General features: G+C 55.1%; 2 protein-coding genes across 2 annotated transcripts; one reads left to right on the forward strand and one right to left on the reverse strand.

Moving 5' to 3' along the window:
• The first annotated feature begins 169 nt into the window (after positions 1–169).
• NUDC (nuclear distribution C, dynein complex regulator) lies at positions 170–9,929 on the forward strand. Its single transcript, XM_084497300.1, has 9 exons — positions 170–340; positions 1,518–1,595; positions 4,002–4,205; positions 4,655–4,738; positions 5,084–5,197; positions 5,645–5,839; positions 6,464–6,547; positions 6,886–7,004; positions 8,817–9,929. Exons 1-9 carry the CDS (start codon positions 245–247, stop codon positions 8,866–8,868), a joined length of 1,026 nt encoding a protein of 341 aa, XP_084353426.1. The 5' UTR covers positions 170–244; the 3' UTR covers positions 8,869–9,929.
• A 5,006-nt stretch (positions 9,930–14,935) lies between these two features.
• KDF1 (keratinocyte differentiation factor 1) lies at positions 14,936–22,820 on the reverse strand. Its single transcript, XM_084497299.1, has 5 exons — positions 22,750–22,820; positions 21,423–21,587; positions 18,404–19,517; positions 17,413–17,487; positions 14,936–16,745 (listed from the first exon to the last, which is right to left on the reverse strand). Exons 3-5 carry the CDS (start codon positions 19,497–19,499, stop codon positions 16,663–16,665), a joined length of 1,254 nt encoding a protein of 417 aa, XP_084353425.1. The 5' UTR covers positions 19,500–19,517; positions 21,423–21,587; positions 22,750–22,820; the 3' UTR covers positions 14,936–16,662.
• Positions 22,821–27,371: the final 4,551 nt, after the last annotated feature.

Raw genomic sequence — 27,371 nt, forward strand, 5'->3', positions numbered from 1 at the left:
GGCCCCGCGGAGCCTTCTGGAAAGGCCCAGGCCTCTCCGTTGCCATGGCAACCGCGCCCCGCTCCTCTCCTCCCGCCCACCCCAGCGCTCGGCGACCAATCCGCGAAGGGAGCGGCGGGGCCGCGCGCTGCGATTGGCGGATTGGAGAGGCGAGCGCGGGGCGAGCTTCCGCTCTCTCACCTTCCGCTTCCGGCGGGCGACGGCGTGAGGGGGCTGAGGAGGCGGCGGCGGCGGCGGGGTCAAGATGGGGCTGAGCGCGGAGGAGGCGGCGGAGCAGGAGGATCGCTTCGACGGCATGCTCCTGGCCATGGCCCAGCAGCACCAGGGCGGCGTGCGCGAGGTAGCGCCGCCGGGCCCGGCGGAGGCTTCGCCGAGCTCCTCCGGGGGTAACGGGGATGGGCAGGCGGCGGCCCTCAGAGGAGGAGGAGGAGGAGGGCCCGGGGGGGCCCCGCGCAGCCCCCTGGGTTCCCTCCCCCGCCGCCGCCACGGAGCGAGGGGCCCCCGTGTGCGGCCTCCCCGTGCTGGGGGTTCTCGGCCTTGGCGGCTCCACGCGTGGGGCTCGGCCCCGGGCTGCAGAGCGGGAGAGGCACGGGAGGACGGAGCCGCCTCGGCCCAGTTTTGCGGTCCCTCGAGCCCCCCGCGGGTTGTGGCCGCCGCCAGGTGCCGTTAAACGAGGCCGCGGCTCCTCCCCTCCTCCTCCTCGTGGGGCGCTGCGGGGGCCTCCTGCTCCTCCAGGCGGTGGCTCCTGGTGGGGAGCTGACCTGCAAGGAGGGGTGTGTGGGAACAAGCCCTGCACCCAAACGTGGGGAAACGGTGCCAAACACAGCTCCTCCTGCCCTTGTGGAGCTTCAGGGTGAAATACTGACAAGACATAACTCCTGGGGGGAAAAAAAATAAATCCACTGAGAGTCAGACCCATTTCCATGGGGGTATTTTGGGGTGTCAGTTCATAACTGCTAATTCACCAGCAACATCTGGAAGGCAGCGAGACAGTCAGAAGTAAAAAGCTGAAACTTTTGGAAATAAACAGGACACAGCTGGGGGGTGGCTTGCACACTTGGAGAGCAGAGGCAAGGAGAGAAGCAGAATACAGAGTACAGACAATATGTGAGCATCTGGATACGTTCATTTGTGTGTGTATATATTTATATAAAAGTACATGTGTATACCCAAAGTTTCTGCATCAGAGAAATCTGAGTAACAGTTTGGGATGGCAAAGTAGATGCATCTTCAAGGTGACTTGAGAATAAGCTGGTTGCCCTCTCTTAATGTGAAGCGCACACAGGCCTCAGAAACATCGGATCCAGGAGCTGGATGTCCATAAAAGCCCTTGGCTGTTGTCTCTGGGAAACAGTCACGGGGTTTCAGCATGGTCCTGATGCAGATACAGATAGGAAGGGCACATTAAAGGCTGCTCAAGAGACACAAGGTGCCTTGGAGTGATCTGGTCTCACTGCTCTTTTTTTCTCTCTTCACCCCTTCTCTTCCCCTCCCTTTCCCTGTTCCCTCTCTACCAGCTTGTGAACACGTTCTTTAGTTTCCTGAGGCGTAAAACAGATTTCTTCACTGGTGGAGAAGATGGCGTAGCAGAGAAGGTAAAAAAAAAAACAAAATCCATGCTTTTTATTGTCTTATTTATGTGCCGTGTCTGTGCTATGCTAAGGCTTCCCTTTCTGAAGGCCCCAAAGCCCTTTAATGCACTTGGGGACGGGCAGCCTGTGATGCTGATGAAACACACCACAAAACAAAGCAATAACGAGCCGCCCCGATGTGAGGTGAGGCAGGATTGCTTGTCCCAGCGATAGCGTTGGTGCAGGTTTTTTTTTTTTTGCCACGCTGTGGCCAAAGGCTTGTTTGGAAAGCAAATCTGCCAGACACACTGACTTAACGGTGACAGACACTGCAGGAGCGATAACCCCAGGTTACCTTGTTTGTTCACCTCAGAGAAAGCACAAAGTCCACGTCTCTGCACATGCGGCTGCACCTCTGTCTCCAGGCTGTGGTACCTGCCTGGACTGAGCGAGCCCAGGGCTCTGAGCTGCCTCGTTGGCAGGCAGAGTGTTCCAGCAGGAGTTAGGCAGGCTCTCTGGAGGTTTCTTGGTTGTACCCACCCGTGTGGTGGCTGTTCCCATCTCATTTAGCACGTGAGCTGCTTTGCAACGCTTGGCTGGAGGCTGTGGTGCCCCTCGTCTGCCCGCCTGGCTTTGAGGCTGCGGGTGGTTACCGCAGAGCTTACAGGGGAGCTGATGGGGGAGGGTCTGGTGCTTCTAGATCCCAGACAGTAGGGAATTGAGGACAAAATCTGGAGTGCTCGTCTTCTATAAGGGCTTTCTGGTTTACTGGAAGTCCCTGTGAGCAAAGCAGGCACTGCTGCCATGGTGAGCGTGTTAGGGAAGGCATTAATTGCTAACACAGGGCAGTATGTGTGCTGTCTAGTCCCTGGAGTGGCTAAGTGAGGCAGGTAAGGGAAAGGAGATGGTTCCAAAGGAAGAATGAGGTGAAGTCTCCTGCTGTTTTCCTTAGACTATGAGAAATCTCCCAAATTCCTGGGGACTCTGCTACCTGGGACTGAAACTGAGCAGCAGCTTGGAGATAAGCACTGGCTGGTGCTTCTGGAGCTCCTGGCTACTGCGGTATCTGTTAAAATGCTTTATGCTCTTCTGAAAAGGTGCTCAGCACAAGGGGTCTGTGACACCATAGCAACACCACAAGTTGCAGAAGCTGCTTCCCTAATCCTGCTGGTCCTTTGGCATTAAAGACGAAGAGGGGAGGGTGGGAAAGTCACTGCCTTTTATGCAGCCCTTGTGTAGAGCGAGGGGATGTGATGGCAGTTGAGAGAAATGCAGCACGCACACTTGCAGGCTCAGGCTGTGTAAATATCCTCGCTCCCTAGCTTGTCGTGCTGTTAGGAACAGGAGCTGGGAGATGCACGTCCTGAATTCTGTGTCCTAGGAAACGCTGGGCTCGGGTTGCGTAAATAAATCTCACTTTGCCCTTTAAAAACAAAGCAGGAATAGTTGGCGGTTGGTTACAGAAGCGCACGAGGCCTGGGTGCTTTGAGCTGCTCTGGAGAGGTGCTGATTCCTTGCGGGGTTTCTGGGATATACATGAACAAATACCTAGAACCCCTGTCTGAAAACACTCCGATTATTTCCTCAGATTGTCTGCACTGTTTTCTGGAGCAGCCAGCAGCTCTCATACGTGCTGCTCTGCACAGTATTCCCTGGCATTATTGACCACGAGGCAGTTGCTCTGGCTTTCTGCCTGTGTACTCAGCTTTCCCCCTGAGCAGTACAGCCATTTGCATCAGAGACCTTGGGATTTTGCTTTTCAGTCACAACAACAAGAGCAGTTGTAGTTAGGTTTGGAGCAAAGATTTTTGGAGGAACTTGACCCTCGGTAAAATGATAAGCTTCCCAATTTTTTCTCCTCGTAACACTGATGTTAAACTGCAATGCCTATTGATTTCTACTTGCTGCCCTTTGCTCTTGCAGTAGTAGCAACCTTTCCAGGAGCTTTAGAATTTCTTCATTGAAAAGGTTTCGTAATATAGATATTAATAAGAGAGGAACCTCCATCTAGTGCCTGGGGAAAGCTCGGTTGTGGGAAAGGTCAGAAGCAGGTGCAAAAACTAGGTTTAGTGTCACCGTTCTTCCAGCTCTCATAGGTGTACGGAGAGTGGTCAAATGGCTGGGTTAGGCAGCTGCTTGTCCTGCTGGAAGAGCACAATGAGTAAACAAATGGAGAATTTAATTGTTATTTGTTTTTATCTCCATTGAAATACACTCCCTAAATAAGAAAGAGCTAGGAAGAATTGCATTTAAATACTTCCAGCTTTCCCCCTCTCTGGATTTTCAGTCAAATGATGAGCAAAAATGAAGGGAAGTCACATCAGTATGGCTAACATGTTCTCAGAGCCCTAGTAGATAGTCATTTGGGTTTGAAAAAGTGTCTTTTTTTTTTTTTTCTTAAACCTTTTGTTATGTGTTCCTGTCTTTCAGCTGATCACAGACACCTTCAACCATCACAACAAACTAGCTCAGAAGGAGCGGAAGGAGAAGAAGGCTCGTCAGGAGGCAGAACGGCGAGAAAAGGCAGAGAGAGCTGCGAAACTCGCTAAAGAAGCAAAGCAGGAAGCGAACGAGCCGAGGATTAAGGAACTTACAGACGAGGAAGCAGAAAGGCTGCAGCTGGAAATCGACCAGGTGAGAGCAGTGCTTGGCACGTGTGGGTGCCATCCAGGTCTGGGCTGTCTCCTCTGTTTGCTGGCACGTAGTTCAGGTAGTGGTGAGTGATGTAAAAGGCTGTGTCTGGATCCCCAGGTAGGAGCAGGTGGTGTGCTGCTAATGTAAATTAACCGAGGACAATCACTGCGTTTTGGTGTGGATTTGCCCATAAGTCACATCGCCTTTCTGCCCTTGGCAAGGTGTCTCAGCAGCATCCTCTGTTACTGTCATCATGGCGAGGGGACTTCCCTTCAGCAGTACCGCTTTCCTGTAACACTGTGGACTGAAAATTCCCCATCGGTCTTGGTTGTAGCTCTGAGTCTGGCTCTTCAGTTTGAGCTGAAGAGGCTGAGGCCACCTAGTGTCAGATCAGCAAGTGACACAAAGCATCAACGCTATCTGAGCCTGTTCATTCTCTTTTTAAACAGAAAAAAGAAGCACAGAAAGAGGTTAACAGCGTCCCAGTGAAATCCGCGGAAGATGAAGGTGAATCTTCAGATTCTAACAAGCAGGTAAAGCTCACCTAGGGACTTTATGTTAGACTGAGAGAAATATGTTTCTGGTTAACCATCAGAACTCTCGTGAGTGTTACGGGATGTCCAGTTTGGCTTTCTTTGGGAATATGCACTGAAAAAGATCTTGCCTTTGTCATAACACAATTTCCAAAGACTTCAACACCTCTTTTTCCCCCTTGTTGCTGTGTCTTAATAGAGACGCCTTTTCACTGGGGGTTAAAGTTATGTGAATATGGAATATGCACAGCTGAAATTCTTACACAAACCTAGAATTGTTGACACAAGTGAAAGATACACGGAGACTTGAAAAACCTTTCTTTACACTTCAAATTGGTTGTTTAGGAAACAGATGAAGAAGAGGAAGATGAGAAGGATAAAGGAAAACTTAAACCCAACTCTGGCAATGGAGCTGACCTTCCAAACTACAGATGGACACAGACTCTTTCAGAGCTGGATGTAAGTATTGCCTTATATCCAGGGTCTGAGGGATCTTAGCCAGGAAATAAGAGGAAATGCTAGTAAGGGTAACGGATCTGATGTCCTGTATCTTATTTGCCCATGGAAGATTGTTAATTGTAGGTATTGGCAGCATTTCAGTAGCTGGGGCAGAGCCTGGTAACTAAATACAATTCCCAGAAGCTGCACTTAACTCTGCCAAACCTTGGCAAACATGGTTAAGATGTTAAAATCTGCTTCCCTTCCACTGAGATACGTTGGCCATCGTGTTGTCAAATTTACACACGTATCCTTTCACTGCCCGCTTGCTCAGTACCCTAGGGAAATCATTGAGTACTCGGTCTTACTCTGGTGAAAGCAAGGCACAAAGCCTTAAAACAGCAGCACAAGAGGGTGAGGAGAAACTGCATTGCTCTGCTCCTCACATCTGCCCTCTGTCTGGTCCAGCTGGCCATCCCTTTCAAGGTGAGCTTCCGGCTGAAGGGGAAGGACGTGGTGGTTGACATCCAGAGACGGCACCTCAAAGTCGGCCTGAAGGGCCACTCGCCTGTTATCGATGGAGACCTTTTCAATGAAGTGAAGGTGGAGGAGAGCTCCTGGCTGATTGAAGACGGTAAAACAGTCACCGTGCACCTGGAGAAGGTAAAGCAGAACAGACTGGGGAGAAGTGGGGCTTGTCTGCCTCTTACCTAGTGAAATGAGAGGCACGAAACCGGTGAAAGCCCTGGGCTTTGTGAGCTGAAACAGAAGAATCGTGCTTGTCCTTTGTACAACATCAGTGATGCTATTAGAGGCAAACTGAAATGCCCTGCTTCCGTTTTCAGCCCAACTTCATGCTAATCAAGTATGCCCAATTGATTGCTAAGCAGGTCAGGAAAATGTGTAAGGAAATCACTAATTTTAAAGTTGTGCTTTAGTGGAATAGCGCTATTCTTTCACATCTGTTAGCGACATGAAAAATCCAGGGACAGACCTTACTGCTGCTCCTGTCCCTTCTGGGCCTCTCCAGATGATGTGTTTGTAATCCTCCTTTGTTGTGCCAAACGTGACATGTAACATGCTGCCAAGATTTGCCAATTGTGGAAATTCAGGCTAGGTAAAGTGGTTAGAAATGAAAGTAATGCCCTTTATTCACGTTCAGATTTTACTGACATTTAGAAAATTGTCAAAGTTTGATTCCAGCGTTTTTTTTCCTGTGACTGAGACATAAAATTCCAAGAACAAGTCCAGGAAAAATAAATAATTTTTGCCTCTTCGTTCCTTCAGATCAACAAGATGGAATGGTGGAACAAACTAGTCTCCACGGACCCAGAGATCAACACCAAGAAAATCAATCCAGAGAACTCAAAAGTAAGAACTCTCTGTTTTACTGAATGGAGCCTTCTCGTAAATGTGCTTGCGCTGAGGTCACGTTCAACTTCTACATCTTTGTTCTGCTAGCAGTACTGGGAGTACTGATGCATGTGATGCTATCATAGAATATAAATGCTCCCAGAACTTAAATGCTCCCAGAACTGCAAGTGAATGGAGCTGAGTTTATAGATTAGTATCTGTATAAGTATTTCTGAAGCCTGTGCACACAGCACCATGTAACACCAGTGTAGTCGTGTTCTCTGCAAGCAGGCTGTGTGTGTGGGGGGTGGGTTGAGCAAGGTTATTTCAGTGTTGATAGAAGTCCTTGGTTTCAGTTGTCAGACCTGGACAGCGAGACTCGCAGCATGGTGGAGAAAATGATGTATGATCAGCGACAAAAATCCATGGGCCTCCCCACATCTGATGAACAGAAGAAGCAAGACATTTTGAAAAAGTGCGTAGAACTGATTAATTCACAGATCCTCGCTTTCCCATACCCCTTCCTTTCACACATATCTAGCAGTGCAACCAAGGAAAGAACGGGTTGGCACTCAGTCCTACCTGAGTTCATGTCAGCAGTTAGACAGTCATTGGCTACTCACCCGTGTCTATAAAAGTCAGTGGGTGTAGAAAGCCTAACGGGAAATTCTAGGAACAGCCTAGCTCTGGCTTTGTCTTAATCTGCTGATTTCAAGTCCAGAAAGCATGTTTGGGCATGGAGGTGCCATCTCTGCTGAACTTTAACATGGTCTTGATTGTTTTCTAATCTCCTGCTCAGTAGCACAGATAATCTCCCCGTTCTACACACCTGCCACCAGACAGCTGTCTCCAAGCCCGTAACCCTTTTATGTCTTTATTGCCCTGTTTGGCATAAACGCACCTCGGCAGGGAAATTACTCACAAGGGCTCCCAAGGCCGCGTAGGAAGGCGTGGAGGCAAGTTCTGGATCAGGCAGCTTCCTCAGCAAGTGCAAATCCCCATCTTATCTCAGGGTTGCAAGGAGGATTAGTGTAGCTGGCCTGCCTTCTGCACCTGACTCCTTTCCTTCCTTGGCTTATCTGTGCTGGCAGAAGCTTGGCTCTGATCAGTGCACGGAGTTTAGGGTAGGAAGAGACTTCTAGAGCACAACCCAGACGTCCTCAGCACCTGTGGAGCTGATAGCATGGCAGGCAGCCCTCGCCTCCCTGGAAAGTGCACATACAGGATACCTCGTTGGCAAAAGTCACTCGTTCAGCTCCCTGCAGGTTTGGCTTGGGTGCAGATTGGCTGGTAGAGAGCGGATAGGAAGTTTAGACTTTGTTCAGGCCAAAGTGGACCGAGTGACACCCAGGTGGGTGCTAATCTCTGCCAACGAAGCCCTCCTGGCTGCTAAACAAGGACGCTACTCCTGCAGCACAGATTTCCGTGGAGGTGGAAATGCTGCGGTAGCATTTCAGGGGAAAACACGAGATGAGAGCGTGGAAGAAGAAGGGGGCCTGCCCTTGTGCTTTGTGTCTGCTTCCCCCACACGGTTACGTGTTGTACCCCCTGGTGAACTGCAGGGCAGAGGGGGAAGGTGGGAGCTTCTGCATGTGCTAATACCTCGCTGCTGAGCACCCTCAGGCACAGCCTTTTGTTCTCAGAACCTTCTGATGTGGCAACCTGTGTCCAAATAGTCCAATCTGCCGGGGTTGCAGGGCATCTGTAATCAGGTTGTACCTAGCCTGAGAAGTGATTTCTCTGGTCGTGTGCTTCGTTAATTTTCACCGTCGCAGCACCGGAGACATTCCCGGTGTCTCCGGCAATGCGTAATGCAAACACGTTTAAGCTTAAATCATAATCTTCCCTTATAATCTCCCCTCTGCCCCACAGTCAGGGTCAGAGCTGTTACGTGTCTGTCCGAGAGGTAACAGTTACAGGGTGTGTATCTGATAATTAATAACTGCCATGTGTCTGGGCTTGCTGACCTTGGTGGCTAGTAGGGTTGCTAATATCACTGACCTAAGGGAAGAGTGTTTGGAGATTGTGGCCCGGGAAGCTCAGTAACACAGTCCCTGCTGTGGAAGGTGTGAGGAGGAAGCAAACTTGATAGCACAGGAAGTAGGGATGCCTTAAACCTTGGGAGAAGGCTGCCTTGAACTTGAAAAGTGGAACAGGAGGAGGTTGCACAAGTGACTTGAAATGGAATCGAGGGGGTGCTGAGTTCTTAGGCGCTGCGTGTCCCTGAGGGGAGCTGTTCTGTGGCTCCTGCTGACTGACCAAGCTCTTACCTTTGTTTTCCTCGCAGGTTCATGGAACAGCATCCAGAAATGGACTTTTCAAAGGCTAAATTCAACTGAGTCCTCCTCTTTTCCTCCCCTCCCTCAGTCAGCCCATCGAACGGGGCAGGATTTGTGTTGCCGGATAAGTAGGGATCCCTTACCTTGGGCAAGTAAGCACTTCCAGCATCCCCACCTGAGCTTGCTGTGGAGGCAGCTCCGTGAAGTCATCCTCAGTTGTCCCGTGTCAAGCAGAACACAAGGCCACAGAACCAGCCTGCAGCAGTTCCAGTCAGAGCCATCTGCGACACTTCCCAAACAGCAGTTAGCAGAGAAGGAGGGGCTAGAGCAAAAAGAGCATTAGGGCTACACGAGCCAGACTTGAGAGGCTTTGGGACATACCCTTAATGTATTGCTTAGCTTAATCTCCTGGCTCTTCAGCGTTAGTAATCCACGCTTTGCCATATCAGTTCCGGCAGCAGGTTCTCCTGAGTTTTTACTCCCTCCCCCTTCTGGCATTCTTGCTCTTTTGTGAAAACGAGGGCTGGTTTATTTCTTGAAATAATCCCTGTTCTGCCTCCCTGGGCCTGGGAAAGGAAAGCAGTAGTATAAAAGTCACCCATTGCAGCTCCTCCTCATTGCCATAACCCAACATTTTCAGGTAGCAGAAGGCATCACGCTGCTGTCTGGAAACTGAATGGAGAAAGGGTAAAAACTGGTTCCCTTCTCCTCACCTGTAATGGGCTCAAGGGTAAATCACATCTGAGCAGAGGGTTTCGTGGCTGAGCTGCGCTTGGTGCCTTCCACCCTTGCTGCTGCTTCTATTTGAGCCAGAGGTGGAACAGTTTGGACCCCACGGGGCTCAAGGGAGAGCTCCTGTCCCAGCTGGAGAGGATGACCTGCTGCCCTGTGGGAAAGGAAGGCCAGGAAATCTGTGGGTACGGGCAGGGAGGGGGTCCTTGGGGCGCTGCCCTTCCTGGCAGTGCATCTCCCGGCCCTTTTCCAAGCGCCTCTCTCCCTGCCAACCGCTGACAGGCATTGCTGCGTTCTCTTCTGAGCTCCTGCTGACGAGTGGCATTACTCTGCATGTTTGTATCTTTGTTAAAACTGCGGTGCAACATAAAGACAAAAAAAGTGGCATATTTTCAGGCAGAACGTGTGGTTTCTCCTGTGGAGGGCTCCCAGCAGCCCGGGCAGACTTGGGTGCAAGCTGGGAGGGGGCAGCGCCTGCGGACGAGGGTGCCCCAGGGTGTTGGGGCTTGTGATCTGTGGCTATTTATGAATTCCTCTCGGGTTCCCCGCTCCTAACATTTGCTCCCCAGCTAAGGAGAGGCAGCAGGAGCTGCGCGCCTTGCTCAGGAGCGCTGAAAATCTCCCTGCCCAGCTTAAACCCCCGGCTACGACCAAGGCTCATGGCTCCAGGCTCTACCTAGCAGCGTGTGACTGCTGAGGAAGCCACCCTTGCCCCAGGTCTGCTTTATGAGGACTGCATGAGGAAAGTGGCACAAAAGCCATGGTTCCCGTCAGTCCTTTACAGGCTACCCCAAAATCCTGCTGCCGTGGTTCTTGCTTCTACTGCCCCGGGACGTTTCCACCTCCTACCAGAGGGAGTAGGCACAAACGGCTGAAAAACGTGCTTGGGCAAAGGTCAGCCTGGCATTGCACCTGGCTTATTTGGATTTATTTTTCGAACAGGAGGACGTTGTTTGCATTCAGTCTTCCACTTTTACAGGCCCTCAGGGTCAAAAAACAGCCCCCACCCAGCCAAGCAGTGACCTTGTGGGCGAGGACTTGGGTCAGGGCACCTACGTCTGGCCTGCCCTCCCCACTACCTGCTGGGATGGAGCAGCTGCACTCAGGATCTTGCTGCCTGGCAGTCTTGGGGTTACCTTGCACACCTCTGCCTTGCTGTGCTTCACTGAAAAAGGGGAGAGGGTCTTGTGTATTTGTAGAGAAACCAGACCACGTGCTGGCTTCAGGGGCTCTCAGCCCTGGTGTGAACGTACCTGCTCTGAACCACGGTGTGTGGGGCACTTGGGCTGGGGGTGGTGGAAACAAACTGTAGTGCTGGGGGTGCAGCGAGCTTCCCTCAGATCCCAGTGGTGCTTCAGAGCAGGGCTCGGTGCTGCGCTGCTTCCCGGTGAGCAGGAGCCAGGGCCGGGCCCTGCAGCCGCAGCGGAGCCGTCCAGCCAGCAGCCCCTCCTGCAGAGCAAGCACAGGCAGGCACCAGGCAGCGGTCATAAAGCGGCGCGGTGCACGGCACCACCCTGAGCCCAACCTTGGGGACTTCCCCGGCACCACCTCAGCCCTGGAACCCGCACCAGAAACCCCAAAGGGGACAGCAGGGGCTCGGCAGGTGGCTGTCAGCATGGGGCTGCCTGGACTAAATGCAGAACTCCCATGAGTTTTAACAACACCGTTACCAAAACCCCAAATGTCTGCAGCTGCTCCTGTCCTCAGCCCTTTGGTCTGTGCCCGTGTGAGCCCAGGGCAGCCGTTGGTGTACCCACGACTGAAACTCTGGAGTTTTCCAGTTCGGGCTGGCACGAGTCTGCATGCTGCTTGGGGTCACTGGCAGGAGGCAGGCTGGGAAGCGGCTAGGCAAAAACAGAATTAAGACCAAGAAAAGTCAGTAAATAACAGGAACCCGGGAGGAAGCTGCGAGGGGATTTTTTTGGGGGAAGAAGCGGCGCCGTTTGCCTTCCTTTCAGGCACGTAAAGAGGAAAGGCAAACAGTTCTGGGAGAACTGGGCCAGAGCTGCAGCTCTGAACTGGTGGTGGGTGAATGCCCTGAGCTGTGTTTGTGAACTGTGGGTGAGCCGAGCGCTACGCCTGGACTTCAACCCCTCCAGCCAGCGGAACAGAAGGTGTTTCTGCTGCTGGCCTTGTCCTCTGCAAACCACCCGGCTGCCTCCGACTTTCTCTGGGCTGAGCTGAATCCCAAGCACCCTTTGGGCCCCGGGAGGCGGTTTCTTCTGGAGCAAACAGCACCAGGGTGGGACAGCTCTGGGCCGGGCAGCTACAAAAGCAGCTCAAAGATTGCAAATCCCTCGGGCTGAGCTACCGGAGAGCCCCGACTGCAGCCTCGTGCTCATGAGCCATGCAGGGAAAGTGCCTGCCACCAGGGACATCGGGGACCAAACCCAACAAATATTTCCTTGTCTCCATTCTCAGCAAACATCTCCCTGCCTGAGCTCTGGAGGAGGCAGCTCTGGAGGGTGGCAGGAGATGAAGGTCCCTTGGCCTGTCACACCCAGGTCACATCTCCCAGGGAAGCTGTTTCAGTGCTGCCACCCCTTGGAGCAGCGGCTGCCAGCGCACCCAGGGCTGCACCCAGGGCTGCACCCAGCTGCAGCTCCCTCGCTGCTGGCTTTGGGGCTGTCCCCAAGTGAGCAGCCAGGCCAGGGAAGGGGGCACGGCTGCTCCCCTCCACCCATGGCTCAGAGCAGAGGCAGAAGGGCTGGAGCCGAGAGAAAGGCTCCAGCAGTGCCGTGGGACCCAGCGAAGTGGCTCCTTTCCTAACATAGAGCTGACTCTTCCCTCTCCCAGCCTTTAAAAACAAAACCTTGAAGGCCCGCAGGCTCTGTGGGGCTTCCCATGTGTTAAAAGCTTCTTCTGGTCTTTTGTCTAGCACCAGCTCTTGGCTCGGCCTTTACTAATGACAATCGCAGCTCAGATTGCTCAGGAAACGGCCCAGGCTGCAGGACGGCTTCAGAAGGAGCACTGAGATAGCAGAACCCCAAGGAGGGAAACAGGCACGAGAGATTCACATCAGTTTTGCTTACTTTGAAGAGAAGCCTCCACTCCTCTGTCACTGCTAAGGCAGTAAAACTCTGGGTAAAATTAATCTGCTTTCTACCCTGTGAGCTGCACTGAAATAAATCCTTCGGTAGCTCAAGGTGCGGACGGGGAGGTTTCCCTAGCACAGAGCAGCATGGGTCTGCTCCGATCAGAGCCACTGAGCTTCCTGAACCCTGAGCCGAGGAACCTGTTGGCAGTGGGGTGTTGGGGACTGCGGCACTGGGTGCTACTGGAGGCACTGGGTGCTACTGGAGGCACTGGGTGCTACTGGAGGCACTGGTCCTGGCCGCAGCAGGGAGTGCTGCTTAGCACGGCGAGGCCACGTGCGCTGCATGGTCTCGGGGAGAGGCTCCTGGCAGAACCGAGCCCAGGAAAACCGAAGTCTCTGGGAAAAGGAGGGTGCTGAGTCATGCTCCCTAAAGGAAGCACCCAGGCAAAAAAAAAAAAAAAAAACAACACATTTCTGTGCATTTAGCTGGGTAAAGGGACTTGGATTTCTAAGATCTCTTTGGCCACCACGTCAGATCACCCAACAAAACACTCGGCGCTGATGCTCGGAGCAAAAACCACTCCAGCAGCAGCTGAGACAGCTCGGTCAATGGCAAATGACCTTCAGCAGGCAGCCAGACTGCATTCATTCCCTGGGCAGCCGTGAGCAAGGCAAGCCAGGATCAATGCCCGGTCAATGCAGCAATCCAACGCCCCAAAGCGGGAGAGGCACAGAACACAAGACTGACAGCGAGAGAGGGAGCAGCTACGAGATCACAGTTCTAAAGGCAAAGATTTCAGATGTTTCTAGGAACAGCAATGACCTTGCAGCAGGCGTTTTGAACAAGCCAGCAAGTTTGGGGCAGGGGACGAGCTCCTACGCTGTGCACACGCAACCCAAAGCATCCAAACAGCTCTGGTGGGCGTTCAGGAGACCCGAGGGAAGCAGAAGCAGCACCGTGCACCGGTAAGAGCTGCTCTGCACCACCCCACCTGGGCAAACTCCCTCGAAGGGAAGACCGGCCTCCTCCAGGAAGAGCACTGCAGGAATTCAGGTAGAAAGGACAGAGGACAGAATAACGTGGCCCAGGCTTGCAGGAGGAACTGGCAGGGCAGCTTAGGAGCCGGTGGGGACAGCAGAGACAGCAGTGACACAGCCACGTCCCAGCACGGTGCCAGAGGCTGGTGAGCACGCTGCTGTGAGCAGCCTGTGCTCTGCTCCCCTGGGGCCCCGACAGGCTGGTCCAAGGGCTGCAGGATCAAAGCATCCTCTCTGGCAGACCCTTTCCAGCTGCAAAAAGGCAGCATTTACCTTTTTATGGGTTTTAAATCCTTCCAGGAAACATCTCTGCAAAAAGTGCTGCCTGCTGACGGGGGGAGGTCGGGTTGAACTGCAGTCGTTGACCAGAAGTGGGACAGAGCCAGCAGTCACAGCACCTTCTAGCAGGAGGTTTCTACGCCCCCGGGGAACAAGTTGGAAATTCTCCCCCCAGGCTCAGCTTTCTGAACATTGCCCGTTGGGTTTCCCTACATGCAAACAGGCACTTCCCCAGAGCATCCCTTATTTGCATCTGGCTTTCCCATGTCTTACACACCTGCTCTGCATTCAGTCCAGGAAATAATCCCCCCGTGCACACAAGTGCTCCCAGCTGGACAAAATCACCTCCGTGTTCGTGCTGCTGGGAGGGCAGAGACCTCCCCTGCACCAACCACCCTCCTGGCCCCTGCTCCCCCAGCACCAGTGCAACGTGAACAGAACGTAAGAGACAGAGCCCAGGTAAAGAGCACACCTTCTGCTTTATAAAAAAAAAAAAAAAAAAGACTGAATTAGATTTTAAGGGTGAGGACTGCAAAAGAATCCCGCTAGACACCACAGGTGCACCAGCTTCAGGGACCAGGGGATTGACAGTGTTCCACCTGAGGGGTTTTTTTGTTTTTTTTTTTTTTGGTTTGTGTGTGTTTTGCAAGTTAGATCCATACACATCCACTCGTGGTACACAGACTAAACAAAAAAAATGGGCCACTGCGTCTGTAGTAGGCATCGGTGGCTCTTTGCACGTCCGTTCTCACCCCCTCGTCTCCAAAGCTCCGCCACAGAGCTGCGTGTCAGTGTGACCCGTGCCAACGCCTCAGTGCACAGGTCTAAGTAAACTTGTCCAAATTATGTATGTACAGCTCCGTTTGGAAGCAGGAAGCCCAGCGGGTCCGTCGTTACACGCAGCATTCGAGGAAGGTCACTAAACACAGCTCATCTGGGAGTCCCGGGCTGTCCTGGCCTCGCGTCTCTTCTTGCATGAACAGGGTTTTTCACAAATGGCCAGCTTTAAAAACAAAGCAGGGAGGGGAAGCCAAACCAAAGTCTCAGTCTCTCCCCTTTATTGTCAAAATCTCTCCAGTCAGTGTCTCAAGGTGTGGTCTCAGAAACGTCCATGATTTATGAAAGCATGCTCCGAAACGCGAGCAGTTTACAAAAACAGGCTCTAACAGGGACTTAAACTGTACATTTCAAAGGGCTTTGGCCAGTTAAATAAGCTTGACTGCTTACGTAAGGAACATAATCCTCTCCCCCCACCAACACCCGTACCCAACCTTTTGAAGAGTAATCACAGGCTACGAACTCAAGGCACATTTCAGTTCAATTAAGGCACATTTCAGTTCAATTAAGGCACAAAAACATGGTCCACACCAAAGCACGGGACCTATTTTGGTTTCCCCTCCCCAAAAAAACAGCGGGTGTGTTTATTCCATTGCCGGTAAATTCAACTAAGCATTTTCTAGTCACGTCCAAGGCCACCCGAACATATAGCCAAGTCCCATGGCTTCTCATGTTTACTTTACGATAACCAAGTGGCAGCAGCAGAAAGATAGCGCTTCCTCGTGCCGCAGCCCTCAAGGTCGCCTGGCTTCGTGCCCTCAGGTTGGCAATTCCGCATCTTGTGCTCGTTACTGGCTCTTAGAGAAGAGCAAAGGGAAGGAGAAGGCTCCGAGTGCCCCCAGGGGAAGGCAGGACCAAGCAGCTCCTCGCAGACCCTTTGGAGATGCTCTCCAAGGGAGGCTTTCCTTCAAAGCGAGCCACTTTTAAGGGAGTTTCTGGCAGAACAGTCCAATAGCCCAATTCTTAATCACAAAAACCTTCAAATGAACTGATTCTCTCACTCACCTGCCATAACCCAAGTTCAAGGCTCGCCCCAGCAGTCAGCACCAAATGACACCAAGCCCGATGGGGAAATGCAGAGGGCTTGGCAGTTGAGTGAGAAGAGCTGACTGGCGTGCAAGCCACAGGTCACCACGTGCAACTAGAATACCTGGTGCTGGTTGTTCACATCAGATTGGCAGCAACTGGGAGACGAGCGGGGTAGCAGTCCAGGCATCTCGCCACCCTCCAGTTGGCACTGACTATCTTGGGAGACACGCCAAGAGGCCAAAGGTTAAACGAACCACGTTGCCTGAACCTTCTCCTTACAAGGCAGCAGGAGATGACACCGCTGAGGTGTCACCAGGAAGGTGTCAGGAGGAAGAAGGCGTTATCTGGCCACTGCAACACCACGGACAGAGGATTTAACGCTCCCAGGACCACCAACCCAGCCCCTTGGCACAGAGATCTGGGTCCCTAGAGAGCAGATGCTTGGCTTTCGCCTCAGCACCATCACAATCACAGAGACACCATCTGATTATTCCCTCCCCAGGTTAACTTAAGCAACGCCAGAAAGCAAGAACTGTACAGCAAATTCTCAAAGCAGGGAAAGACCTGGGCCACTGGGCTTGTTGAAGCTAAATGTGAAGATAGGAAATAAAATCACAGAGGCACAAGTTATCCAATACTTCCTTGTCCATCTCCTCCCTGGGCACACATTCCACCTCTCAAGTTCATCAGCTCCACAGTTCACTTCCTTGATGTTCTATATTGTCCAGAAAAAAATAAAAATCCAGTGAAACTCAGACAGCAGAAGTAGTTTGGCTTCAACAAAAGGATAAGGGTAGACTGGGGGGGGGAAAAAAGTGACATAGCATGCCCCATATTGAAAGAGGAGAAAGCTGATGGCAGCAAAGCCTCGCAATGCCTGCCTGCTGCTCGGGTCCTTTTCCTTAACAATACACCTGAAGCAGAGGTGCTCCAGATGAGTCAGTCTCTGTGTCTTGGAAAGAGGAATCTCTGCTTGTTGGAGAGCCTTGGAGAGGAAAGAGAAGAGATGGTGACATTAGACAAGGGCAACTGTAGCAGCCAAGTGCCTGGCAGTTAGGCAAGCAGCTGCCACAAAAGGCTTTGTGTATCATGAGGGAGGAGAAAGCCACACAAAGCCCACAGGCAGGGATCAACCCTGCCTGTATTGTGGCCATCTCCGAGGAGAGATCTGTTATTATGCAGGAGAAAACTTGTCTTTTAGCCCTGGGCGGCTCTTTGGAGTGGAGCCTGCACGCCACGAGGATCAGGGCTGAGGGGACAGCCAGTCATCCTGCCCCGCTCCCCTTTTGCACAGTTCTTTGTTCCCGTATAACCCAGCTGTGACCTCCGTTGGGCACACCCCAGGTACAGCCCCAGACTTTGTCAGGGTCCTGGCAGCTCTCGGGGCGCTGTGCAGAGAGAGCACCCCACACGGGGGTGTCGTTCCCTTTAGGAGGGCCCAGAACCTGGGCAGAACCCAGCCTACTGAGCCCCCTTTGCTCCCAAAACTCCCCAAAATGACACACGTTACTGTAACCCAAGAGGCAGGTGCCAGCTCAGCCTTTGCAGGCGGTGCAAACTGAAGGTGCTCGTAACAGGAGCAGCTCAGGGAGCCCCCCTGACTCCTGCCAGACCCCCTCCCTCAGCGAGGCCTCTGCAGCCGGGCACGTTACCTGCACTGCTGTGCCGCCTCATGTTCCTGGCCATCACGTCCGCTGGCGTTTCCTCCGATATTTGCACGGCCAAGTCTGGAAGGAAAAACCAAGAGGGCCTGAGACAGGAAATGGTGACTCAGGAGCGAGGTTACCTGTCAGGGAACGCCGGGGCTCTCCTTCAGAGGGCACCACCCGCAGGTAACAGGAGAGGCAGCATCTTATTCCCCAGATTGCTTCCACCTTTGTCTCGGTAATCTGAGTTTTATAGCACACAACCACCAGGAAGTAACAGCACTGACTGTTAAGCGAGGAAGTACAACAGCCAACCCGTTCCCTCCATTACTTCTGGGTGTCTCCTGGCTTCCCGGACTCAGCTTGTCAAGGTCTTTCTACAACAGGCTCTCCTGTTCTAGAGGTCAGGCAATTCAGGCTGCCCCAGACAAGGAGAATATCCTTGGAATAGCCACGAGGCACTTACTCTGTGGCCACAGCCCTCCCCTCCTCCTTGCAGGGCTCTTTACTACTTTGTCCTTGTCCCCCCCTATGCAGAGGAAGTCTCAGCTCCAACGCAGCCCTCTGTCACAGCAGTCTGAGAGGGGAATTAGCAGGAACGTTGCTGGAACACGGGGAAGAGAGCCAGCACGGTAGCTGGACATCCTCTGCAATAAGCCAGCTTGTCTGGTCATACCAGTTACGTTTGACTCACAGTCCTTCTGCCTAGCTGAGAGGTTCGGAGGAAAGCCAGAATCATTGCAGAAGCAGCAGAATAAGCGCTGCACTGCTCGGTGCAAGCTTTCCTAGCAGCGACAGGTACTACACCAAGAAAGCTGCATTGCAACAACTGGCAAGAAGCAGAGGTCTCAAAGATCTCCGTTCACCCACCTGGGAAGAGAAGCCCAGCCTGAAGACAGGCACCAATTCTCAACCCTACACCATTACCACATCCCCACGACTTTGATTAAATTGTCCTGCTGTAACGAAGCTGTGAGACCAAGGGACCTGCACGTACCGTCTTGGCTGATGACCGTGGACTCCAGCATGGTTTCGTTGCCGCTGTCCGGCGCGTTGCCTCTGCTGGACTTCTCCTCGTGGCTCTGGCTGGCTGGGACAGAAATGTGGGGCCGGACCCTGCTTTTTCGGGTGCTGATGCGTATGATGCCTCGGACCAGCCTGCACTCAGCATCCTGCTCGTCCAGGTTGTAGTCCTGAGTTATGCTATTGATGAGGTCCGAGATCTTGTTGGTCTTCTCCAAGAAGACCGTGTCTGACGTGCACTTGGCCAGCTCGTCGATCTGGTGGACGCTGAAGAGCTCCGTCAGCTTCTTGAAGATCAGGACGTCGATCTCCCTGCTGGACATGGAGCCGTTCAGCTCACTGATGTCCAGGTCGGACTCGTGGAAGGAATAATACTCCTCCGAACTCCGGTGGCTGCTAGGGAGCGGTGGCTTTTCTATGCTGTTCCTGAAGGGCTTCTCTGGCAGCAGCTCCTTGAAGTACGAATCGGATTCCAGCTGGTGGCTGGGGCTCCTGTTCTGATAGACAGGAATGCCCTTCAGTTTGACATCCGGGTAACTGAAGCTGCTGCCCATGTGGGACTTTTTGATCTGGTTCCCGTTCTTCTCGGTGGGAGAGACGTTGGCAGGGCTGTTGGGCAGTCGCCCGTTATAATCTCCGTTCTTCCCATCATCAGTGGAGGTCTCAGCGGGCCCCGGGTAGGGGATACAGACACTGCAGTCCTGAAAGCAGCCCCCACAGGTCACTATACAACACAAAACGGCCTTGTACGTGTTCCAGGCCTGAGACAGAGAGGAACAGCAAAAGCTCTGGCTCGGGGGAGCCTCTGCTGAACCAGAGATAAAGGTAATCGTTTCTGCCTCTCGCCCGTTGGAGTCCTTGAGGTCAGCTTTGCGACCTTTCCTGTCCCGCATCTGCTGGGCTCTGGTGCGGCCCTGCTTGATTTCAGGCGTGGAGCCGCTGAACACCTCCAGGCTGACATCGGCTTCCTTGGATGCTCTGGTCCTCAGGGGCACGGCCTCCTGGTAGGGCTGGTTCATCTGCCGGTGGCTGTTCAGGTCGGGGGGGAGTCCTGCTTTCCGGCCCAGCATGGCTCACCGCTCAGGCACCTGAAGAACAAGAAGGCTTCGAGTCAAACAAAGCGTGTTTGGCTGCCCCCAGCCTCACCTTAGCGAGCTCCTGGTCAACAGAGAAGGGCCTAACCTTGAAACTCTGGGAAGCCTGAGCTCAAATCTCAGTTATTTACAGAAATGTTTTGCATCAGAGCTCACTCAGTTCTTCTCTGTCACACAGACAAGGCAGCCACCCTGTGTTTCAGAGCTCCCCGACTCCTACAGCTTCCCTGCTTCCTTTCAGCAGGTGCGGGAAGGAGATCTTTTAGAGGAGCCCCTTTGAAGGCATCAAAATCCCCGCAGCCTTCAGGAGAGGTTTTCCTAAGGCAGCTGAAGAAGGCAGGCTCCAGAGGCGCTGCTTCCAGGAGATAACCGAGCAGCACAGCTGTAGGTGGAGCTGACTGACAGGCTCTGAAGGGAAACTCTCTCCTTTTTCTCTCCTTTTAACCAGCTTCCCCTTTGCCTTGCATTCTTTGGGACTACGCCGGGCTCTGACAGCACTTACCCATTTCAAAACACACCGTGCCCAGGAGGAGCTGACAGGTAATCAATCATTGTGCAAGCTGCCAATTCAGGCTCCAGGTTATTTGATGCCATTCGAATTTGGAGGATTTGGCAATGATGGCATTACTAACAGGCTGAGTTTTGCCACTCACGGCCGTGTTACGGCAAAGGCTTCGCCAGGAAAACTGCTGCCTGCATCTGGATCACAGATCTTGTCAGCGAGTCCATCTGAAATCACGCCTCACGGGAGCAAAACCTTTACAGAGCCCTGCTGCAGGAATCCTAGAGCGAGCTGTTTTTCTCCTTGCCACCATTCTACCACAGCTAGCCCAGGTGTGGACGCAAAATAGTTTCACAGGCTCCTTTTGTCACCCTGCACAGCTCCCACAGGCAGAGGCTGGCACACGAAATCTCCCCATGATGAAGAAAGCTCAGCAATGCCAAAGGAAGTCAGGTCAGGGCTGGCGCTCTCCACTTTTATTGCTGGTGCTTTTATCCCAGCCTGTGACGGGCCCCTAAATTGTCCACGGTTCCTAAGCTTCTTGGCTAGCACCGCTTTCACCCCCAAGAGATCCTTTTCAATACTAATTAGGCTAATTAATAAACAGCGAGAGCCCAGACGTAGTGTAAGTGGTTTTGGACTGCGCCTGCTGCTCCGCTCTGTTCTTTCTATGGGGCACCTCAAGCATGAATAAGTAAATCTGTCCTACCTCAGAGCGGGCTGTGCAGGCAGCGTGACACTGCGGCTGCAACGCTGCCCCCACCAAGCTGGGGATGCAGACTGAGAACACTCCCCAGGCGGTTATATCACACCACTGCTTTCCAGGAACCTGCTGGCTCCATCAGTTTATAAGAATTCGTAAGTAGTGCATGTCCCAGGAGCTCCCTTCGCACATTCCTGGGTGATATGCTAAACCTAAAAGCCCCAGAAGCTCCAAGCTCCAAGTCCAAGAGACTCTGCACCAGTGGAGTTTTCATTGCTCTCACTTCAGAAGTTTTATTTTTTCCTTGGCTTCACCATTTGTGCAATGAGGTCCAAAATTTAAAAGCAAACAAAAAATATCTGAGCTGATCTAATCACAGAAACACTTTCTGGGATCTTTCTCTTAATAGGGAGGTCTCATCAACAGATCTAATGTATGAAGAGCAGCCATCATTTATGGAAGGAAATATAACATCCTGAAATTTCGAGGCACCTTTGATGAAGGGAACGATCTCAGCTCTGCAGAATAACACCACCAGACCACCCGTCTGAAAGCATCCCAGTGAGCACATCCAGAACACATCCCATCGATTCGGCAGGTTCCTCTGGCACAGGCACCGAAACACGCAGCCAGCAGCTCAGCACAGCCACAGCCACGCTCCTGGGCTAAAACCCACCGCCAGGCTGATACTCACGGGATCGCCGGGAGCTCTCTGCTCTCTCGCAGGCACCTATCCCAGTCGGGAAGAGCTTTCCAAATTGCTCCAGCACCAGAGGAGCGCCGGGGGAGCCGCAAGTGGTTTGCGCGTCTGAGAGTTAGCCGGGGTCTAAGATCTTCATTGTTCAGAGGACAGGATTTCCTTCGAAAGTTTCAAAAAAAAGCTAAATTAGGTTGTGAGGACGCTCAATAAAGCCACGCTGGTTTGCCAATAACCACAGTGCCCCTGTTTTTAGGCACTAGGGAAGTCAAAGCAGGCATTGCAAAATGGGCCAGAAGAGCTAAATTCAGGATTTAGGCATAGATAGAACTTCTCTGAGATCTATGGATACTGAATTCAGGATTTAGGCATAGATATGGCTTTTCTGAGATCTATGGAAGCAGCAACACCTCGTAGCTCTCCCAGCCAGCCCCATCAGCAGTGAAAGCTGCCTCACGAAGTGCCAGCTCAGCCCCTGGATGGAGACCCTGGCTTGGAATAACACAGCCACTTCCCCGTGCCCCCACATCCAGCCTCCCCCCTCAGGCCCCAACCAAACCCAAGGCACCACCTCGCACCAGGCCCCTCCACCCCCCTAGCTCCCCCCCCAGCTCCAGGACACGGGGCTGGAGCGGGGCTCCCGGTGAAGGCACCCGAGGGGCCGCTCCTCTGCCCACCGGGACACCCACGGGGCCTGGCCGGTTCCCCACGGGGCTGGGGTTAAAGAGCCCCTGGGGGGTGACCGGCAGGCTCTGTGGGGCTGGGCACAGCCTGGCCGGTCCCGGTAACCGGAGACCCCTGGGGAGAGCCTGGAGCCCACCGGGAGAGGCTGGAGCCCCCCGGGGGGAGACCAGAGATGGACCAGGAACCCCCCGGGGCAGGACTGGGGCCCAACGGGGATGGACCGGGGGGAGAACAGGGACGGACCGGAGACCCCCGGGGCCCACCGGGGGGAGACCAGAGACTCCCGGGGCAGGACCGGGGCCCAACGGGGCAGGACCGGGGATAAACCGGAGCCCCCCGAGACCCACCGGGAGTGAGACCGGAGCCCCCCAGGGCCGCCCCCACCGCCCCCCAGCCCCTCACAAAGCCCCGTGAGGGCCGCGGGCAGCTCCCAGCCGCCAGCCCCGGGCCCGGCGGGGCCGAACGGGACCGAGCCGTGCCCGGGAGGGGGTGTAGAGGGAGCTCAGCCTCGGGGGGAGCAGGGCACGGGACGGACCCCGGGGCAGGGCGGAGCTGGGGAGCGGCTCCCGGGGGGTGCCGGGCCCGGGGGGGGCCGGGGGGGGCCGGGGGCAGCGGCGGGGCCCGGCCCGGCCCCGGTTACCTGCGAGCCTGGGAGCGGCGCCGGCCCCGCCTCACCTGGGCCAGGTGCGCCCACGTGACCCGGCCCGACGGGGCGCCGCGAGGGTCACAAAAGAGCCGCTCGCGAAGCTGCCCCTCAGCCGCCCCCCCCCCCCCCCCCCCCACATACACACACAGTGTCTGCCCTGTGGGGTCCCAGGGATCCGCCCCCCCGGGATCCCTCTCCCGTACGATCCCTGGGTGCAGTCGGGGTGTTTGGGTTCTCTTCTTGTCCGCCAGGACAAGGGGGGCAGCCCGATGGCCACCAAGGTCACAGAGTCACAGTCGGAGTGGTTTGGGTTGGAAGGGACCCCAAAATCCACCCAGGGGCCCCAAAGCCCACCAAGAAACATCAAAGCCTGCCCAGGAAACCTAAAGCCCGCCCAGGAACCCGAAAGTCCATCCAGGGATCCCAAAATCCACCCAGGGACCCCAAAGCCCACCCAGAGACCCCAAAGCCTGCCCACAGACCCCAAAGCCCACCCAGGGACCCCAAAATCCACCCAGGATCCCCAAAGCCTGCCCAGGAACCCCAAAGGCCACTCAGAGACCCCAAAGCTCAGAGACCGCAAAGTCCTCCCACAGACCCCAAAGCCCACCCAGAAACCCCAAAGCCTGCCCAGGAACCCCAAAGGCCGCCCAGAAACCCCAAACCCCACCCAGAGACCCCAAAGTCCTCCCACGGACCCCAAAGCCCACCCAGAAACCCCAAAGCCTGCCTAGGAACCGCAAAGGCCGCCCAGAGACCCCAAAGGCCACCCAGTTCCAACCCCTGCCCTACATAAGGACGCCACCCATTAGGCCAGGCTGCCCCCTCCAACCTGGTCCTGCACACCCCCAGGGCCGGGGCATCCACAGCCCCTCTGGGCAGCCCGTGCCAGGGCCTCACCGCCCTCTGAGGGAAGAATTTCCTCCTAACATCTAACCTAAATCTGCCCTCTTTGAACTTAAAGCCATTCCTCCTCCCCCTCACTACCAGAAGGACATCGAGGCTCTTCAACGTGTCCAGAGAAGGGTTACGAAGCTGGTGAAGGGCCTGGACCCACATCAGGCCCTCAGCCCCTGCCCCATGGACCTGCACACTCCACAGGGGTGATTTCACCCCGTATGCTCAGCAAACAGCATTGTCTGTCCTGCTTTTCCCAGCAGAAGGGTCCTTTCTGCTCAAAACCGCCTCAGTATGGGGGTGGCATGGGGACGTGGGGCACTGCCCGGGTGCCAGCTTGTCCTTTGCTGCTGCTCGGTGGCTGAAGTGCTGACGACTCCCGTTCCTGGGGTCAAATCCTTCCCCAGAGAGGAAGAGAAGAGCAGAAACGCTGCAGGCAGAGCTCGGCCGAGATGCACCAGGCAGGCTCTGAGGGAAGGATGGAGAAAAATCAATTCAAAGGACAGCGAGAGTGCCAAGAAGCTCATTCCTTCTCTAAAGGGCATGAAGACCGTGTTTATTTATTTAAGCCCCTGGCACAGGAACACTGTGCTTAATTCCAGACAGGGCTGTTTCCCTGGCTGGGGTTTTGTTTCTGTACAGCTCGATGCGCTGCTTGGCAGTGCCTCGGCTCCTCCGTCTGGTGCCTCGAACATGGAGGAGCTGACCCCAGCCCCCCATCAGTTGCCCCCTTCCCCAGCACCGCGGGGATGAGCAGGGTCCTGCTGCTTAGTCCCAAAACCCCAAGTCCAGGTTCTTCCCCTTAATCCGCAGGTGAGATGTGAGATGGCAGCACTGCAGCACCTGCCCTCCACCAGTCCCCCAGTGCCCTGGTAACTGGGACACCAGGGAGAAATCCTGCAGAGAGATCGGGACTGCACGAGTGTTAATGAGCCGCTGCCTATTGTGGGGCCCCAGCATCCAGAGGGGAGCTGGGACTGGGGAATAATTCACCCCAGGAAACAGAGAGACAGGGACTTTTTTTTTTTTCCATTATTTGTTTATATGAGCCTCTAGATAGTGAAGAAAAAAAAAAGAAAAAAGAAAAAAAAAAAAAGACCAAACACCCAAGTGATTATTTTATAAGCAGGTGCCTGATGGTCCCACTGTCTCCAGAGGTCCCTCTGAGGTTTCACTTGGGGGAACTGGGGAAGTGGCTGCATGGCAGAGCCAGGAGCCTTGGGGGTTTCACCCAAGCAGAGCAAAAACCAACAAAGGATTTTCTGTTTTTTACCTCTTGGACCTTTACTTGGACCTTCCCATCTGTGTGATTTTGTTGATGTGGGGGCTGTCCCCCTGCTCGCTCCCAACCAGCACCATCCCCAGGTAGCTCCGGGGGCTTTTTATGCTTCTCGGGGGGCTGCAGACCTGAACCTGGGAGCCTGGCCCAGCCCAGGCTGCCCCCAACCCTTCCCAGTAACCCCCAGCATCCCAGCCAGCCCTTCCCAGTAACCCCCAGGAGCCCCCCCAGCTTTTCCCATTAACCTCAGCCCAGCCTTTCCCAGCATCCCGGTGCTGCCCCCACCATGCTGGTACCACACCAGGGCCGCCCCTGCTGCCCCCTCCATGCCGTGCCATCACATCCCATCCTCATTCCCATCCCCATCCCCATCCCCTATGCCCTCCCCATTCCATTCCCACCCCATCCCCATCCCTACCCCATCCCAATCCCATCCCCACCCCATCCCATATCTCAATCCCCATCCCTACCCCATCCCCATATCACCCCAATCCCGTCCCCATCCCCATCCTAATCCCATCCTCCCCCCAACCCTACCCCACCCCATCCCTTCCCAATCCCCCTCCCATATCCCCATCCCATACCCCCACCCCATATCACCCCTTCCCCATCCCCATCCCGGTGCCGCCCCCAACCGGGGCCGAACCGCTCCGTGCGGGCGCCGCCCCCGGGCTCTATATCCGCTCCGCACCGCCCCGCAGCGCTCCGCACCCCTTCCCCTTCCCATGGCGACACCAACAACGCCACCGCCACCGACCCCGGCACCCGCGGCACCCCCGGCACCCGCAGCACCGGCGGGCGAGCAGCACCGGGAGCGCAGCCCCAGCTCCCCGCGCACCGCAGCATCCTCCCCGGCACCGCCACCTCCACCACCGGCACCGGCACCGGCACCGAGCGGAGGCTCGGGGGAGCTGGCGGCGGCTCGGAGGCGTTTGGTGGCGGCCGAGGGGCGGCGGAAAGCGGCGGCGGAGCTGGAGGGGCGGGTGCTGCAGGTGCACTGCGCCCTGCGCCACGCCGAGCTGCGCCTGGCCGCCAGGGCCGAAACCCTGGGGCGTTTAGGGGCCGGGGTGGCACAAGCCCAGCTGGCTTTGGCAGCCCAAGGGCAGAGGTTGCAGAAGGGGCTCCGCCGCCGCTCTCGCCTCCGTTCGGCCCCGTTGCTCGCCGCCGCTCGGGCGCTCCGCAGCTGCGTGCCCTGGGCAGCCCCCCGCAGCCGCCGCTCCGCCGCCTGCCGCCTGCCCGCAGCCCCCCGCAGCCCCGCTTGAAGGAGTGGGGGGGGGGGAGGGAACGGGGGGAGATATAAGGGGTGGGGGGCTCTAAAAGGGGTGGGGGGGAAAGGGGAGTGGGGTGGGGAAGGGGGTGCCCAAGGGGGTGCCCAAAGAGGGCTTGGGGGAGGCTGGGGGGATCTTGGGGAATCTTGGGGAGTTGGGGTTTTGGGGAGTGGGTGGGGGGTTTGGGGTGCTGGAGGGTTTAGGGGGGTCTTGGGGAGTTGGGGTTCTGGGGGGTGGTTGAGGGGATGGTGGAGGATTTGGGGTGCTGGAGGGTTTAAGGGGAAGATAAAAGGGGTGAGGGGAATCTTATGGGGTGGGGGGAAGCTGTAGGGATCTTGAAGGAGGCTGGGGGGGTCTTGGGGGTTGGGGTTCTGGGGGGTGGGTGGGGGGATGGTGGAGGGTTCGGGGTGCTATAGGGTTTAGGAGGGTGGGGGGAGCCTTATGGGGGGGGAGAACCTGCAGGGATATTGAGGGAAGCCAGGGGGGATCTTGGGGAGTTGGGGTTCTGGAGGGTGGGGATGATGGAGGATTTGGGGTGTTGGAAGGTTTAGGGGGAACCTGCAGGGAATTGGGGAAGCCTTAAGGGATGGTGGGGTGACCTGTAGGGGATGGGGGAGGTCTGTGGGGTGGGGAGAACCTGCAGGGATCTTGAGGGAAGTCTGAGGGATGGGGGAACCCAGCAGGGTCTGGGTTCTACGAGGGTGGCCTGAGTCTGATGAAGGGAGACTCTATGGGGCCTTTAGGGGATCTGGTGGGATTGGGGTGCTCCAGGGGACCCAGCAGGGTCTGGGGACCTTGGAGTGTCCTGAGGAAAATGTGTGGAGAAGGGTCCCAGGGGGACCCTGTGGGGTTTGGGGTGCTTGAGGGACCCTACAGGGTCTGTGGGAGTGGCTTGAGTCTGATGAGGGGAGACTCTCCGGGGTGTTTGGGGGTCCTTAGAGGACCCCGTGGGATTGGGGTGCTCCAGGGGACCCAGCAGGTCTGGGGACTTTGGGGTACCCTGAGGAAAATGGGTGGTGGGGGTCCCTGGGGGACCCTACGGGGTTTGGAGTGCTTGAGGGACCCTGCAGGGTCTGGGGTCCTTGGGTGTGCAGAGTAGGGGTGTGTGTGTGGGATCAGTGAGGTTGGGGGCCCCAGCAGGGTCTGCGAGCCCCTATGGAGTTGGGGGACCC

The sequence above is a fragment of the Aythya ferina genome (genome assembly GCF_964211825.1).
Source record: "Aythya ferina genome assembly, chromosome: 24".
NCBI lineage: Eukaryota > Metazoa > Chordata > Aves > Anseriformes > Anatidae > Aythya > Aythya ferina.

Coding starts and splice junctions, on each gene's coding strand:
- NUDC (XM_084497300.1), top strand. CDS start 245: ATGGGGCTGAGCGCGGAGGAGGCGGCGGAGCAGGAGGATCGCTTCGAC. Junction 4,739..5,083: donor CTTCAGATTCTAACAAGCAG/GTAAAGCTCACC, acceptor TTGGTTGTTTAG/GAAACAGATGAAGAAGAGGA. Junction 7,005..8,816: donor AAGCAAGACATTTTGAAAAA/GTGCGTAGAACT, acceptor TTTTCCTCGCAG/GTTCATGGAACAGCATCCAG.
- KDF1 (XM_084497299.1), bottom strand. CDS start 19,499: ATGCTGGGCCGGAAAGCAGGACTCCCCCCCGACCTGAACAGCCACCGG. Junction 17,488..18,403: donor CACGGTCATCAGCCAAGACG/GTACGTGCAGGT, acceptor TTTTCCTTCCAG/ACTTGGCCGTGCAAATATCG. Junction 16,746..17,412: donor GAGGCGGCACAGCAGTGCAG/GTAACGTGCCCG, acceptor TTCCTCTCCAAG/GCTCTCCAACAAGCAGAGAT.